This window comes from Sus scrofa, chromosome 13, assembly GCF_000003025.6.
Source record: "Sus scrofa isolate TJ Tabasco breed Duroc chromosome 13, Sscrofa11.1, whole genome shotgun sequence".
NCBI lineage: Eukaryota > Metazoa > Chordata > Mammalia > Artiodactyla > Suidae > Sus > Sus scrofa.
The window spans coordinates 117,129,234-117,145,811 of NC_010455.5; the positions used below are offsets into that span (position 1 = coordinate 117,129,234).

Here is a 16,578-nt window from a genome sequence, read left to right on the forward strand (position 1 = left end):
TATCTGTCTCCTCCTCTAGACCATATGCTATTTCCATTTATTTCTAGGGCTTAGCATATAGAAGGTGAATAAACATTTGCCAACAGGTTTGGATTTTACAGTGCAGTTGAAAGAACAATATACCATTTTACTTTCATATAGAATGCTTTTGGACCACTGACTCTTTCTACTGGTTTGTATTAGCTCACCATAAACTTGTGCATAATTAATTAAACTAAACACAGTGAAAGAGGCAAATCCATTTAATGTCTGTTCACATTGTATACTGAAGCCATCATGCTGTAGTGAAAAGGGGACTTGCTTTGAATTCGGAAGCCCTGGCTCAAGCTCTGTCCCTATTGTTAAGCCTGCTGAAAATGTCGGGGGGCAAGTTCCCCACACTGTCTGGATTGAAGTTCCGTAACTGTCATATGTTGTGTAACATTAACAAATTCCTCTTACAGGATTTTTGTGAGTAGCAAATGTGCTAATGTGTATGCTAGTGTTCTAGGCAGTCCATAAAAACAGAACAATTATGTAGGAGATAAAGCACAGTTACAGAAGCATAGTCCATAAAAAGGCAGAAGAAGATGAGATACATAGGACTATGGGAGGGATCAACTTTAGATGTATAAGGTATTTTATTTCCAAAGCAGTATCCACAGTAGTATTCGAGCAGAGACTGCATCCACACATAATGATAACAATGGCAATTAACAATTTTTGAGTACTTATGTGACAGGCAGTGTTCTAAACACTTTGTAAATATTATCTCACTTAACTTTCATAAATTCTCTATGAAGTAGGTATAATTATTATCCCCATTCTACATATGAGGAAACTACGTTTTTCAGAGAGTTAAAAATTAGCCCAAGAGCTTTCAGCCAGCTAGGGAGAGGCTTCCTAGATTTGCGTTTCTCCATCTATCTTCTACAAACAATACAAAACAATAAGAAAAACAAAACTGCACAAAAACCATGCCCTCCATACAGCTGGAAGCCACAGAAAGCCCGGACTCCAAAATAATTTTAAGTGAACGAAAGAAAAACCATCAAATCCCAGTGAGCAGTCACTCATGCTCCTGACACAAGCCTTCACATTAAGCAAGAGCAGTCCAACAAAAACTGCAGGATAGGAGTTTCCATTCTGGCTCAGAGGAAAGGAATCCGACTAGCACCCATGAGGACACAGATTCAATCCCTGGCCTTGCTCAGTGGGTTAAGGAACTGGTGTTCCTGTGAGCTCTGGTATAGGTTGCAGACGCAGCTTGGATCCTGCATTGCTGTGGTTATGGTGTATGCCAGCAGCTACAGCTCCAATTTGACCCCTATCCTGGGAACCTCCATATGCATTGGGTGTGGCCCTAAAAAGACAAAAAACAAACAAACAAACCCTGCAGGATAGAGAGAAGAATCTAATATCAGTCCTAAATTGCTTTACAAATGCCACCAGAAAAAAAGTTAAGTCCCCTAATTTTGGAAATTCTAAAGCATGACACAGTCACTGACTGCTAGAGAGAATGACTTAAATGTACTCATGACCCGAAGTGGCTATCTTCAACATAGCTTCTAGAGGAGAAAAAGGCAAAAAGGAAGAGAGAGGTACACTTTGGCAACTGGAAAGAAAAGGTGAAAAGAAGCAAAACAGGAAATGCTAGTGTTCTGCAAGATGAAAAAGAACAAAACAAAAATCAGCCCTCTCCTGACTACCATAAATAAAAACTCACAAATTATTAAAGAACTAGACTTTACTACAGTGATAGAAGAGGTTGCCACTGAATTAAGACTCTCATAAATGACCCCAAGTCTACATACTGAATAGACAAAACCAAATCAGTTCTATATAAAATTACTATAAAAAAATCAACACATCTCAGCTAATGAATCACCCCTGCAAAAAAAAAAAAAAAAAAAAAAAAGAAAAAAAAAAGAAAACAAAGAAAGAAACAGAAAAAACAAAAAACAAAAAACAGAGATCCTGTCGTGGCTCAGTGGTAATGAACCAGACTAGGATCCATGAGGACACAGGTTCAATCCTTGGTCTCCCCCAGTGGGTTAAGGATCCGATGTTGCCATGAGCTGTGGTATAGGTCACAGATGCCGTTGGGATCCTGTGTCGCTGTGGCTGTGGTGTAGGCTGGCAACTACAGCTCTGATTTGACCCCTCGCCTAGGAACTTCCATAAGCTGCAGGTATGGCCCCAAAAGACCAAAAAAAAGAAAAGAAAAGAAAGAAAAGAAAAAAAATCCAAATTGAATTAAACATAGTGTTCAAACAAAACTTTGAAGATATAAAAAAAAAATCATCTTGAATCAGGAATTCAAAATGTACAAAAAAAAATCAGCAAAACATAATGAAAAATAAAAGGAAGGATAATTAAACTCAGAAAAGAGATAATTACATCAAAAATGAGGAGTAAATTCAAGTGTCAAAGAAGAACAGAGTCAAATGAGAATGTAATAAGAGACACTGAAGAAAGAAAAGCAATCAAGAAAATAAAAACAATGCAAAGAAAAAAACGTAAAGGGTCAGAAAGGAAGCAATGGAAGTAGAAGACAAGTAAAGAAGGAATAACTTATATAAAACTGGAGACCCTGAAGAAGAAAAGCAAAACAATCAAACAGAACCAATATTTGAAACTATAATTGTCCAAAATTGTGCAAAATTGCCCAAAAAGTATGAGATTTCAAAATAAAAAATCCTCAAGCTCTCCAGACTAAAAGATCCAATTCTCAAAGGCAAAAGAATTATAATGGCATCCACAATATGCAAAACAAGGCAATAATGGAGCAGCATTAAAAAAATTTAAAACATGAACCAAGGATTTTATGTCCAGTCAACTATTCCTGTATCCAAGTATCAAGATTACAGAAAAACATTTTAAAACATACAAGACCTTAGGAATTCAGTACTTAAAAGTGACTCTTGAGAAATCTATTAGAGTTTCTTTCAACCATGAAATGACTGAGAAAACCAGCAAAAGGGCTGATAAGTATTTTCATATCTAATTGTATCAAAACTAAATAAAAGTTGAAGATGAGGGTGAAAGATTAACGTTCAAATGTCATACATTATGATATAATGGAAATAATATAACAAAAAATGAGAAGAAAAGGGAAAGAAGAAAGAAGAAAAAGTTCATTGATTCTGCAGTAGGCACTAGCTGGCATACCATTAAAAGCTGATAAGCCAGAGAGTAAAACATTAAATAACCAAACAGGTTGGTAAAAGCATTTTAAAATTATATAAAAAATAAGGGAATAAAAATGAGATATGACAATTTGTCCCTTTTCTAAGTATACTTTTTTCATGGTTCTGACTTTTAGAACATTAACATTTTACAGAAATTTTACTTAGAAAAAGAATCAAAGCCAACAAGAATTGAGGAAGACCTGAAATGAAATATGTACAAACAGAAATAAGCCTAACTGTATGAAACAAACAAATAATAACCACACTGAAGTGGGAAGGAAGAAAAAAATTATTCACATGTTCAAAGTAGCTCCCCATGATATTTATTAACACACGAAGAAAAATAGTAACTTTACAAAGGACAGTCCCAACAGGTGGCATCTTTGTAACCTAAGCAACTTTGTAAGATAGTATTTTGACTACTCAAAGAAATGCTAAAGAAAAAGAGAATAATACACAAATATTATCCTCTTGTTTAATAGGCCTGATTTTCAAAAGGACATAGATTATAAATCCCTGAACTATTTTATGTATACTGTGAGTGAGAAAGAACGAGTGTGTGTGTGTGTGTGTGTGTGTGCGCGCGCGCGCTCACACGCGCATGTGCACACGCAGCATGTGTGTGTTGTGGATAATGAAAGTCCACGCTTCTCACCATCGAAGATGGGAATTAAACATTAAGGAAAAATGGAAGTGGAATAAACATTGTCATGCTGTATTGAAACTGGAAGCATCAGTCTTAACTCAGTTTTCAATATGTATACATATAAATAAATATAAATGTATATTTACATACATACATATTACTAGCTCTGCCATGAGAGGATCTAGAATCCATGACACCCCAGTAGCAAAGGGCGCACCTAACACTCAGAGTTTGGTTTCTAAATGTCACTGTCCAATAAAAAAAAGTTTAACTCCCTGAAAAAATGGTTAGCATGGGGAAAACTTGGAATATTTTTGCACTGTTGGAAAGTAAGGAAGTATGGAAAAAAATATGGGGACATGTCAAAAGGATATGAGCACTAGCCTGAAGGGACTTGACCTGGTCAAATCTGAGACAGTTAAAACATCAAAATAAATAATGATAGTAAGAAATTATACCCCTAGAATAAAATAAGAATCCATAATCCATAGTGATATAAGTAAATAAATAAGTGGGGAAAGTTCTTTAAAGTAAAACTCTAACTATAAATGGAGAAAGAAGGATTAAAACAGAAAAACCATCACTTGGCAAACACCGTAGCAAAAATCACTGCAAAGAAGAATCATCAAGAGATGTCAAAACCACTGAGTAAAAATATAATGAGAAATATTCACATAGTCTCAAAGTATCTCCCCACATGACACTTCTTAAACATAAGAAGAAAAACTATAAGTTTACAAAGGAGAACTCTGGCAGGCACCACTTTAACCAGTGATCTAAGTTAACAGCACCAGTGATGCAAAATATTCACATCATATCTTTTCCTATATGATGCACTAGGAAGGACACAACATTGTTTCTGTGGTATTTTTGTCCAAAAAATATATAATCTGAATTTGTTCATAAGAAAACAAACTCAAATTGGGACATTCTACAAAACAATTCCTCAAAAATTGCAAGAATGGTAAAAAGCATAGAAAAACATAACCCAGATTAAAGAAGACATAACAACTACATGCAAAATTTCATCCTTGATTGGATCCTGGAACCTGAAAAAGGATATTAGTGGATGACTGGTGAAATATAAACAGTCCGTAGATTAGAAAATATTATTGTTATTAGTGTTAATTTCCTGATTTTGATAATTATACTGTAGTTATATAAAAAAATTAATATTTGAAGAATCCGATGAGGTGCATGCAGAAAGTTTTTGTGTTTTGTAAATTAATAGTTATTCAAATTAAAAAAAAAAAAAAGGAGAGTTCCCATCATGGCTCAGCAGAAACGATCTGACTAGCATCCATCAGGACACAGGTTTAATCCCTGGCCTCGCTCAGTGGGTTAAGGATCTGGCATTGCCATGGCTGTGATGTAGGCCAGCGGTTACAGCTCTGATTTGACCCCTAGCCAGGGAACCTCCATATGCCATGGGTGTGGCCCTAAAAACACACAAAAAAAATTAAAAAGTTAAGGAGTTCCTGCTGTGATGCAGTGAGTTAAGAATCTGACTGTAGGAGTTCCATCGTGGCGCAGTGGTTAACAAATCCAACTAGGAACCATGAGGTTGTGGGTTCAATCCCTGCCCTTGCTCACTGGGTTAACAATCCGGTGCTGCCGTGAGCTGTGGTGTAGGTTGCAGATGCGGCTTGGATCCTACATTGCTTTGGCTGTGGCTGTGACCTGCAGCTACAGCTCCGATTAGACTCCTAGCCTGGGAACCTCCATATGCTGTGGGAGTGGCCCAAGAAATGGCAAAAAGACAAAAAAAAAAAAAAAAAAAAAAGAATCTGACTATAGTGGTTCAAGTCACACCACAGGTACAGGTTTGATATCTGGCCTGGGACAGTGGGTTAAAGGACCTGGCATTGCCAAAGCTGTGATGTAAGTTGCAGCTGCAGCTTGGATTCAATTCCTGGCCCAAGAGCTTTCCTATGCCACAGGTGCAGCCATTAAAAAAATAATAATAATGAAGTTAATAAAATAAAATTTGCCCAAAGCCACAAATAAATTACAGAGTTGGGACACCATTTCAGAGCCCATGACACCATGTTCCACCGCATCTTAGGACAACAAAACAGAATTAAGGACTATATTAGGTACCAGGAACTGTTTTAAATGTCTTATACATACTAAATTGCAGGTATTATTAATATAATTATTACCATCATCATATTCATGAGACAGAGAGAAATTAGGAAATATCCCCAATATCATACATCTAGTAAGTAATAAGACTAAAAATTGAACCCCAGTCTGACTCCTAAGTCCATGATTTCATGTCCTTAGTTAATATCCTATAATACAAATGCTAGAAAAAAAATAATAAAAAAAATCGAGAGCCTTAAAATTAAAGATATGATTTTCAAAATAAAAAAATTCAAGATAACATTAGAATTCAAGAATACCTCTCAGAAATTAAGAAATAAAGGAATGTTAAAAGAAAGGAGAAATAAGCAATATAAAGAACTGATACAGCTTGGAGTTTCCATCATGGCTCAGTGGAAACGAATCTGACTAGGATCCATGAGGACGCAGGTTCAATCCCTGGCCTCATTCAGTGGGTTAAGGATCCGGCATTGCCATGAGCTGTGGTGTAGGTCGCAGGCTCAGCTCAGATCTGGCATTGCTGTGGTGTAGGTCACAGACTCAGCTCAGATCTGGTATTGCTGTGGCTGTGGTGTAGGTTGACAGCTGTAGCTCTGATTCGACCACTAGCCTGGGAACTTCCATATGCCTTGGCCTAAAAAGCAAAAAAAAAAAAAAAAAAAAGGAAAAAGAAAGAATCGATCCAGCTAACCCAAGATAGCATTAATAGAATTACCAGAAAATAAGACAGAGGAAATACAGAAAAGAATATTATCAAGGAGACAGTATCAAAGAAAATCCCTCAAATCTCAAAAGAAACAGGAGCATGCAAACTGAAAGGATCATTAGTGCTGACCAAGAGAAATGAAAAAAGACCCAGACCTAGACAAATCCATCATTGTGAAATTTCAGATATCAAAGATAAAAAGGAGAGCCTAAAAACACACACACAAAACGGATAGACTTTAATCCCTTTATTCTTAAGAAAAATAATTTTTGACTTGGAACTGAACTGACAAATATAAGACAGAATACAAACATTTTTAGACATACAAGGGCTCAGAAATATTTATTTCCCATTATACCTCACTTTAAAGAGATATGTGCTGTAATATACATTTATATTTATCCTTTTTCCCCTTCAAGTGACATAAAGATGTAGTACAATAAAACCAGATTTTAGAAAAAGGAAATGTATATTTAGAAAATAGTAGTCCAAGCCATAAACCAATGAAGAGAAGTTCAAAATTAACATCATGCAGCAAACTCAAAGGGCAACCAGTTGAATACGGACCGAGAGAGATACAGGATAAAAAAGGGACTCCACACAATAGACAGAGTGATCAAGAGTTTGGAGGGGAAAGTAAGGATATGATAAAGATACATTATGTAAGAAAAGGAAAAAGAAGAAAACCAATTAAAAACTCTTGGAAATATAAAAAGCTGCACAATGAAGTCATGATCCAAATGTAAAATAACTAGTCCAAAGTAGTACAAGAAATCTATGGGTTTCACGAAGATAAGTGAAATGGAATGTAAACAATAAAAAGATTAAGAAGCTAGTAGATTTTTTTAAGGCAAAGATTCTTCTTCCTTTTTTTTAAAAGGAAAAACAAAAGGCTATTTCAACGTTATAATCTATATTTGAAATAAACTAAAATGGACATGATTTGAAGAAACTGTTGACTTTCTGAAAAAGGCTACCCATTTAAACATCTTTTTTTTTTTTTTTTTTTTTTAGGGCCACACCTCTAGCATATGGAGATTCCCAGGCTAGGGGCAGAATCAGAGCTATAGCTGCCAGCCTATGCCACAGCCACAGCAATGCCAGATCCAAGTCACATCTGAGACCTATACCACATCTTGCAGCAATGCTGGATCCTTAACCCACTGAGCGAGGCCAGGGATCAAACCCATGAATACTAGTCAGCTTCTTACCTGCTGAACCACAATGGGAACTCCTTAAACATATCTTTTTAAGCAGCATGGAATCATGACATTGGAAACAGAGAGAAATGGCTTTGCAGTGAACATTTCCCTACTGATAATAATGTGAAAGCTGAATATGGATTTTCAACAATTGGAATCAACCTACAAATACCAAACATGGGAAACTTAATTTGATTACAGAATAAACAAAAATGTGATAAACTTTGACAATGTCAAAATAAAAGTCAACCCAAGATGGGAGGTAGAAAGAAGAATGGAGAATAAAGAAAAGTTAAGGGGATGGATGAGGAAGGAAGAACAGGTGATCACCGCTTTTTCATTCTGAGCCCTTTTTTAATTCTAAGCATTATTTCGAAGAAAATATCTTTGAATGTTTTAAGGAGAAAGCTGTTACCAGTGACAAATGCTACAAGAGGTGAAGGGAGAAAGATCACCTTAAAAACACCATTTTACTACAATATTGGAATGGAAACCAGAGTACAGTGTGCTGGGAAATGAATGGAAAACGAAGCCCTGAAGAGGACAAGTATTCCTAGCAGAACCCTAAAGACAGGAGAGAAGAAAAGAAAGGTTGCTAGCAAGAGGGATGAAAAGGAACGGGAAGGTTGCTGTTGCTATTTTTTATTTATATGAAGAAAAAAAAAAAAAAACTTGAGCATGTTCATAACTGGATTGAGGTGAAGGAGGAATTACAGGTGATGAAATCCAGAGCACAGGGTGAGGAATCAGCCTTATCCAGAATGAGGGATATCTATTCTTCTGAAGTACAAAGAAGTGATATAGGAGTGGACTCAGATGGGGAGGAAGAGAGCTAATGAGATCCAGCTACTAGCAGGACCATGGAGAGCTTCTGTCCACTAATGAAGTGTATTCTGACCATGCTCAGTCCACTGAAAGTTCATTTGGAAAACAATCAGATGGGAAAACATAAAAATGAGCTGAGAATAGAGGTCATGCCATCCAAAGCTGAATGATCAATGTATGTGCCAAAATCAGTACTTTAAAGTTGGGGATAACATCAGTTGAATTCTCTGCATTATGAATTAAAATTACTACCTTCGGTATTATAATTCTAGAACTGCTTTTTTTTAAAAAAAAAAAAACTGTGTTCTGGCTCTCTTTCAAATTCTTCTAATGACTACAGTAGGTTGTTATGGGCTACTAAATATTACAAGTAGAAATATTTTTTACGGCAGATTTTAGAAATATACTTTGAGTAAATAGTTCTTTTTCAAATGGGTTGCATAAATTAGCACGTGGGAAAAATGGCTGACTTTATTTTAAACTGTAGATGCCTTAGCAAAATTTATCCACATGTTTTGCTTTTTACATTTTGTTAATGACTTTTCATTCTAAAGTGGTTCTTCCTCTAGGCATTTATGCTGCTGAAACAGTATTACATTACTCCATGCCAGGCCTACCCTGGGTAACTTCAATCTTATAGTCAGATTTTTAAAAATGAAGATATATTGTTCCTCCAAACGTTTTATTTTAAATTAAAATGTAACTAACGCAATAATCTGAAGACCACAAAAATAGGTCCCTCATTTAAAATAAAACAATGGCTAAGGGTATTCTGAAGCAAGCTGACTGGGTTAAAAATGTCCTGGGAATAAAACTAAATCTGTGATAATCACTGATACACATGGGTCATTGCTAAGGCAGTCCCAGCTTAGGTACATGAGGATAGCAGGGAAAGATCACAGTGAGCTTAAAGGGAAATATTTATTGAGCAATTTCCATTGTGTGTCCTGAATCACTGAAACATGATATGGTTCGTCTCTAGTACAACATCACTCAAATCAGACTGAAGGTTGTTTACAGTATCCCAGGTAACTAAAAACTTTGAAATTTCAACAATGGCATCAACTGACTAGAACATTTTGAGTAATATAATCAACAGTGATTTATTATTTCATATGAATATGTTTCTAGCTTATAAATAGGTTACCACTGACCACTTTTATCTCACACATAACTAAAATAATGAATTTATGGTCTTGGTATCACTCTGTATGAAAAATTACAAAGCAGATTTTTGGAGTTGAAATAAAGCTTTTTTTTTTTTTTTTTGGCATGAGGGTTTTTCAGTGTGGACCAGAAAACCTGCTAGACAAATTCTAAAAGCTTTGTAACACTATTTAGGAGCCTTTTAAAATCACAGCCTTTTTCATGTATCCTTGGTGTAATCTTTGACACATCTTTCAGGCTAACATTTCTATGCTTTTCTTCTATGTTGGTTTACCCACCTCGAGGTTGCGTTCATGATCTGCTTATTTATAATTCCGATCAATTATTTGGTCCACATTTTCTCATCTTGACCATTTCTATCTTGCTGGAATCCAAATTTCACTTCTAGATTAGCTTTGTTCTATGCTATCATAATGAAACCACTCTCTGCTTTGCTGTTTCTCTGCAGAAAACTTTAATAACTGCCAGTAACATTGGTTTCATTCAAATCTTTGCTCCTAAGCTCTTAAGAATCTGCTTTTATTACAGTCAAACTTTTCATTTTCTATTAGGTTTCACTTTCTTGATACGCACATGTTTCTACTCTACTCTGACCTTCCTTAGTTCTTGGCTACCTAAATTATTTCTATGATAGGATGTCCTCCTCCTCCAATTTTTACACTTAAATTCTGACTATTGAGACATTTATCTAGAATTTACTTCTATTTTCTTATATCTTCCAATTGATATATTCACTGATCACTGAGGGAGCTGAAATTAAGTATATCCTACTTGTCGGCTATAAAATGCAGAGCATACACACACACACACACAAATGTAGAAGAAAAGAAAAATCCTAAATAAATACTGATTCTCTTTCTTATCTAGTTTAAGCCTAATAATCCAATGACCCTGCTCAAATTAAACTCTCTCTATGCATAACTAGAAGCATCCATCACTGTCTATAAGGTCACAAAATGATATTAGGAGACAAAAACGCAGGAGATATACATGCAATCCATGCACACATATTAAAATTACACACTGCCCAAGAATTTTCCCTCATAAAAGCAAATAATTCTTCTGTAAACAGTAATTATGTATGTGGATAACACACAAGAGGGTTTGCTCCCAAGTTAAAGGTTTATTAGGTGCTGTCTATACAGCTAAAAATCAAAACTTTAGAACCCAGGCTTGATTTTTCAAAGTGGGTCTTAGGCCATAAAACTGAACGTTCCACAGGAACAAATGAAGACAAAAGCTAGCACTGGGTCCTGGATTTGAGACAGATCATCCTAACAAACTCCAAGTGAACAGCCAAACAGGCATCAGAAGACCCTGTATCAAACCATAATCATATGGAGTGGTACACAGAGAGAATGAGAATAGGGATTGGAGAAAAGGGAAACAAAAATTGAAATAAAACCAGAAGCGGCCTTTATGAACCAATAATGACTCATGCCAAGATCTGAGTGATATAATTAACTCAATTCTTTGCACTGGAGGGAAAAACAAACCCAAACAAGGGAACTCCAGAGAAGTAACATCATGTTTTCCCCTATATCCCAGAGAAAACAATTTAACATCAAAATGTTTCTGATGTACAATCACAAAGTGACACAATTATTAGTCTTTAAGATCAAAACAAAACAAAACAAAAAAGACTTGCACCCAGAGTAAATAAAAATGTTAAGTTGGAGAAAGTTATAGAGGCATGATAGAAGAAATGTCTTTGTAACAGTCATCCTTCTACCATGCTGTCTTACTATTTCAGATATTCATGCAGAGAATAAATAGTCAAATTAATGATGACCCAGAAGACACACTTTTCATTCAATGACATTTGGCCTCAATTACTTTTCGAATCTCTTTTCTCAAAATAAATAAATAAATAAATAAAGCAGCATGTAATTTATTATACAGAAAACAATCTAGAATAAAAAGAAATACTGTACCTCTCTTTCCAGCCAAAATTTAATTTTCTATTTGTTTTTAGGTAATAATATCCTTTTTTTTCCCAGACCCTTATCATCACCCCACCCATTTCACTGTAATGCCCCTTCCCTTACCTTGAGCAACCTCCCTACTCCTTCCTACCTCCTGCTACAAAAGGTATGTGGCCCACTCCTCATCCTGCCCCTTTAAGGCCCTTGTATGCAACCAACCAACCAGCAGGTATATCCTACGACCCCTCCGTCCCCAACCAATCAGCAGGTCATTATATCCTGAGACCTCTCCTTTCCCTGGGTTACAAAAACAGACATGACCACGTGCTCATCCTGATCATCAGGCAGTGGTCCTGCTGTGTTCTCTGGCTCATAGTGTCTCTCTTAAATTCTTCTTTCTCTATGGTCGGCTCTCCCTGATGGCCAGGGAGTCATCCTTGCTGCACTTGTAGTAGCTCTTATCTCAATAAACCCTACTTCTCTTCACCTCACCATTCTCAATAAACTTTTCTTTCTTTTCACCCCAATATGAGTCTGGAAATTCTTCTTCCAACCTTTGTGCACAGACCACAACAAGACAGGACCCCTGGTTTCACTGAGCTTAGAGACCAGTGGGAGAGTCAGACTTGACTCAGGAGTTCAGGAACCATACTAAGCATGAGTGGAGTTTGAGGACTGGAAACAAGTGGCACCTGTGAGGGGTGTCATTGCCTGAGAAGGCCTCTGTGCACAGGGTGACTAACAGACCTCTTTGAGAACTGAGAACCGGCTTGATGAACAGCTTTGCAGAGGGGGGCTCATGAGAGAAGAGCATCTAACAGAAGAAGCAAGGACCCCAAAGTAGGCACAACATTGTAAATCAACTATAATTTAAGAAAAAAAAAAAAAACAAAGCAAATTTGCACCACTGTATTTGGGGAATGAGAAGGTTGGCATGGCTGGAGCCTGGATGTTGAGAGAAAATCATCTTGATCTGAAGCTATTAGTCAACATAGAGTGAAAAATATCTGCCCTGAATAGTCATAGAAAGAGGTTTGCTCTGCATACCATGGACATTGAGAGCAGGGACCCTATGAAATGCTGTGGCCGTTGTCTGTGGGAGTAACCCATTAATGCCCGGGCTATTTTAGATCCAATTTTGGAAAAAAAACATTTTATTTCATATACGGGTTTTTTTGATGTTTGTTTGTTTTTGTCTTTTTAGGAACCGAACCCAGGGCATATGGAGGTTCCCAGGCTAGGGGTCTAATCGGAACTGTAGCCGCCAGCCTACAGCACAGCCACAGCAACGCCAGATCCGCGTCTGCGACCCACACAACAGCTCACAGCAATGCAGGATCCTTAACCCATTGAGCAAGGCCAGGGATTGAACCCACAACCTCATGGTTCCTGGCCAGATTAGTTTCCGCTGCGCCACAACAGGAACTCCTAATTTCATATATGTTTATATGTTAGGTTTGAGACATTCTAGTGAAGTGGATAACATGGGTAAGGGAGAAGAGGGATTCAGGAATTGGTCTTTATGAGGAGCTGCAGTTGGCCCCCAACATGATCTCCATGGAGCATCCTCAGGACATAGCTAAGAGCCCTGTAACTGGTATCCCTGATACTATACCCCTGCCATGGTGTCTTTGCACCCATTTCTGGCTCTCTCCCAGAATTGGAGGTGTGCATTCGTAGAGATGAGATGACTTATTTTGTAGTTGGGGGTATGGAGCCTAGAATCCTTGGTAATGATATGCTCTAAAATTGCCCTTTCGGGAGTTCCCCCCATGGCTCAGCGGTTAACGAACCTGAATAGGATCCATGAGGATTCGGGTTCAATCCCTGGCCTTGCTCAGTAGGTTAAGGATCCGTTGTTGCCATGAGCTGTGGTGTAGGTCGCAGACATGGTGCGGATCCTGCATTGCCGTGGCTGTGGTGAGGCCATCAGCTACAGCTCCAATTCGACCCCTAGCCTAGGAACTTCCATATGCCATGGGTGTGGCCCTAAAAAGCAAAAAAAAAAAAGTGGAAAAAATAAAATTGCCCTTTCCACTAGCAATTCTACAAGGAGGTGAAAGCTTTACATATTAGAAATAAGTAAGAGTTCATACTAAGAGGCTAAAAAGAACCAGATATAATTATTATGAATGAAGTTTTCCTTAGCAGTGATTGAGTTAGACATCAAAAGGAAAAGAATAAGATTCATAGAGAGTACCTTGAAATGATGCAAACTGTTAGCTGAAAGAGAATATAAGACAAATTCTTCTAAACAATTTTGACACTGAATTGAATTTGGCACATCATGTCTCAAATACCTGTTGTGCTTAGGATTACAGGTTCAAACATGGATAGATGATTTACATTTGCCAAAAACAACTGGTAAGCTATCAAATGTCACATAGCTAAGTGTAGGATGTTGAGAGAGACCTCATTCTATGAAAAGTGACGCTTTCTTTCAAAGTAGAAACTGTGCTTTCGACAAAACAGTAATACTTAGGGATTTTATTATTCCAGGCACAGTGGGTCATTTCAGAAACAACTCTGAAATGGGCAGAACCCTAATGTTATCCCACTAAATGGCAGATTTTCCTTGTCTTCCCTTACCTGATAATGAGCTTGGGCTTGCTGTGCTGAGTTCAAGGTGACATTGCAGAGCTTGCAGTACAAGGGCTTACATAGCTCCTCCAGGGCAGAGTCTTGCTCCCCTCCCTTTGGTAACTCCTCTTCCCCTGCCAGAGACAAGGAAGCTTCCTGCCCAAAAGCCTTCGGTGGTGGAAGCTGAAAGGTTCCTGTAGACCTAGCAGCCACTGACATAGGAAGAGAGGATGAGGGCCGCTTAGGTGGAGGAAGCCCGGCGTGTTGCAAGAGAATCATTGGGTATGAAAGCCTTGGGCATAATCCAATGGGTGGTGAGAAGTTGGGTCTTCAAATCTGAATCAACAGCAAAAAACAAAACAAAACAAAAACTTTAAAATGTGTCCTCAGCAATATGACATGTAAATGACCACACTATCTGACCCTGTCCCTTACTTCTCTAAACCATCTTTGGGCCTTCTCTCCCTCTGTATCATCTAGCAGACTTCTCCTGTCTGTGAATCCACACTGACACAATGCTCTTCCATTGAGAATAGCTTTATAGATTTGGCTTTTTTTTTTTTGCTTGGTACAGCTCCAACTGCAGTCTCTCTGGCCTGTGAACATAGCATTGCATCCATGGCTAATTAAATCTAAAAGTCACATGGCTGAAATGGACATCAAAGGTCACCTAGAACAGACCCCTTTCCTCAGGCACACTTACACTTAGACACTCTTGATGAAAATCATAAATAATCCAAAAAACACCATCAGTAAAGAACCTTAGCAAATAGTCATTCCATCCAAATGATACCAAAAAGAGTGAAATAAAGAGTGTCACTTCTCAGATTACTTCACGCACTTCTAGAACTAGCTGAAATATCAAGGAACTTAAGGAATAACTCTGAGTTACTATGTGACAGAAATAAATAAAAGCGTACCTTCTGATCAACTAACAATATTTAAATAATTGAGCCAATGACTCCTCAGAGCAAAAGTTACCTACAGTAGGCCACATGCAGCCACTGATGTGCTCTGTTTGGAATATACAATGTTTTGTTTTGCTTTCATTGGTTTAATTGAATTAGTCATCAACATTTAAAAATCAAAGATTTATGGCTCCTCTTGATAAAAGGATGATCTTGCAAGCCTATGGTCCTGCATAGACAACAATTAGCAAGTTAGTGCTAAGAGGCCCTGTCCCAGGTAGCCAAGCTTGCCTTCTCCAGGCCACCCCAGTCTCCATTCAGCCTGTTGCCTATATTATGTTAATTGTCTGCTTCCCATTGCCTTGAGTTTAAGATCCCACTTCATAAAGCCTTAGATTGTATTCATGAGGTCACTATAAAATCATAGTATTTTCCTTCCCTGTGTAGGTAAATTACCTACAAAAATAGTGTACCAACTAAATGTCCACTGGCATACTGGAACACACTACAATAAGCCCCAATATAATTTTAGTTCCTCAGTCTTTTGACTCTTTGCTCCCCCCTACTTACTAAATAACTGATGGTCTCTATTCTGTTTCCCTCAGAAAACACCCAATATGTTCCAATCCCACTTTAATTGTATTGGTGAATCTTCTGCCTCCCACTCAGGTAGCAACTTCTAACCCTGAATATCTCAAAATGAACCACACCACATGCTTTGAGATCCCACAATTCTAATTAATCCAAATTAAAATCCTTCTTTCAAAATTTCCTATTCCTTCCACTCTCAATACTATTAAAACCTCTTTTATTGGTCAAAAGAATATAACAATTTTAAACTGATGAAATTTTCTGTCTGCAATAGGAATGGGTACATTTCACGGCAATAATATATTTACTAAAATTAACCAAGAACATTTTGAAAAGTTAAAACCTCTTTTACCACATTTAATAAGTATTTACATATAGAAACTGCAACCAAGTTAACAACTTTTATACTAAAGTCAGGGTCTAGGGGCAGCAGAAGATATCAGTACAGTGAGAAAATGTAGTAAAGGGCAAAGTACATAAATTATTAGCATAGTATTTAACAATACTTCTCATTAAATATAATATTTAGAAGAACAATAATATTTTATTCTCAAGCAGAAGTATGTTGTCCATACCTCTGAGAGAATTTTTTTAATAAAGCAATACAGATTCAGAACATTTAAAAAGTCAGGTTCTCTACAATCATATTATTCTCTCAATTAAATCAAAGACATTCAGAAAGCAAAGGCAGATATGGATACTTTAAAAAGGAAAACTAAGGAGAGAAAGGCCACTTTTTAAAAAAGTTTAAC

At 37.1% G+C, this 16,578-nt stretch overlaps 1 protein-coding gene across 8 annotated transcripts in view; it reads right to left on the reverse strand.

Moving 5' to 3' along the window:
• ZMAT3 (zinc finger matrin-type 3) overlaps window positions 1-16,578 on the reverse strand; it is a 34,368-nt gene that overhangs the window by 15,962 nt on the left and 1,828 nt on the right. For 7 of the 8 annotated variants that reach the window (XM_021069853.1, XM_021069855.1, XM_021069849.1 and 4 more), the window contains one exon: window positions 14,337-14,663. In XM_021069853.1, coding sequence (XP_020925512.1) covers window positions 14,337-14,606 — 270 coding nt within the window. In that variant the 5' untranslated portion in view covers window positions 14,607-14,663. Of the gene's footprint in view, window positions 1-14,336; window positions 14,670-16,578 lie in introns of those variants that run through there. The other variant, XM_013982220.2, reaches the window with a different exon arrangement.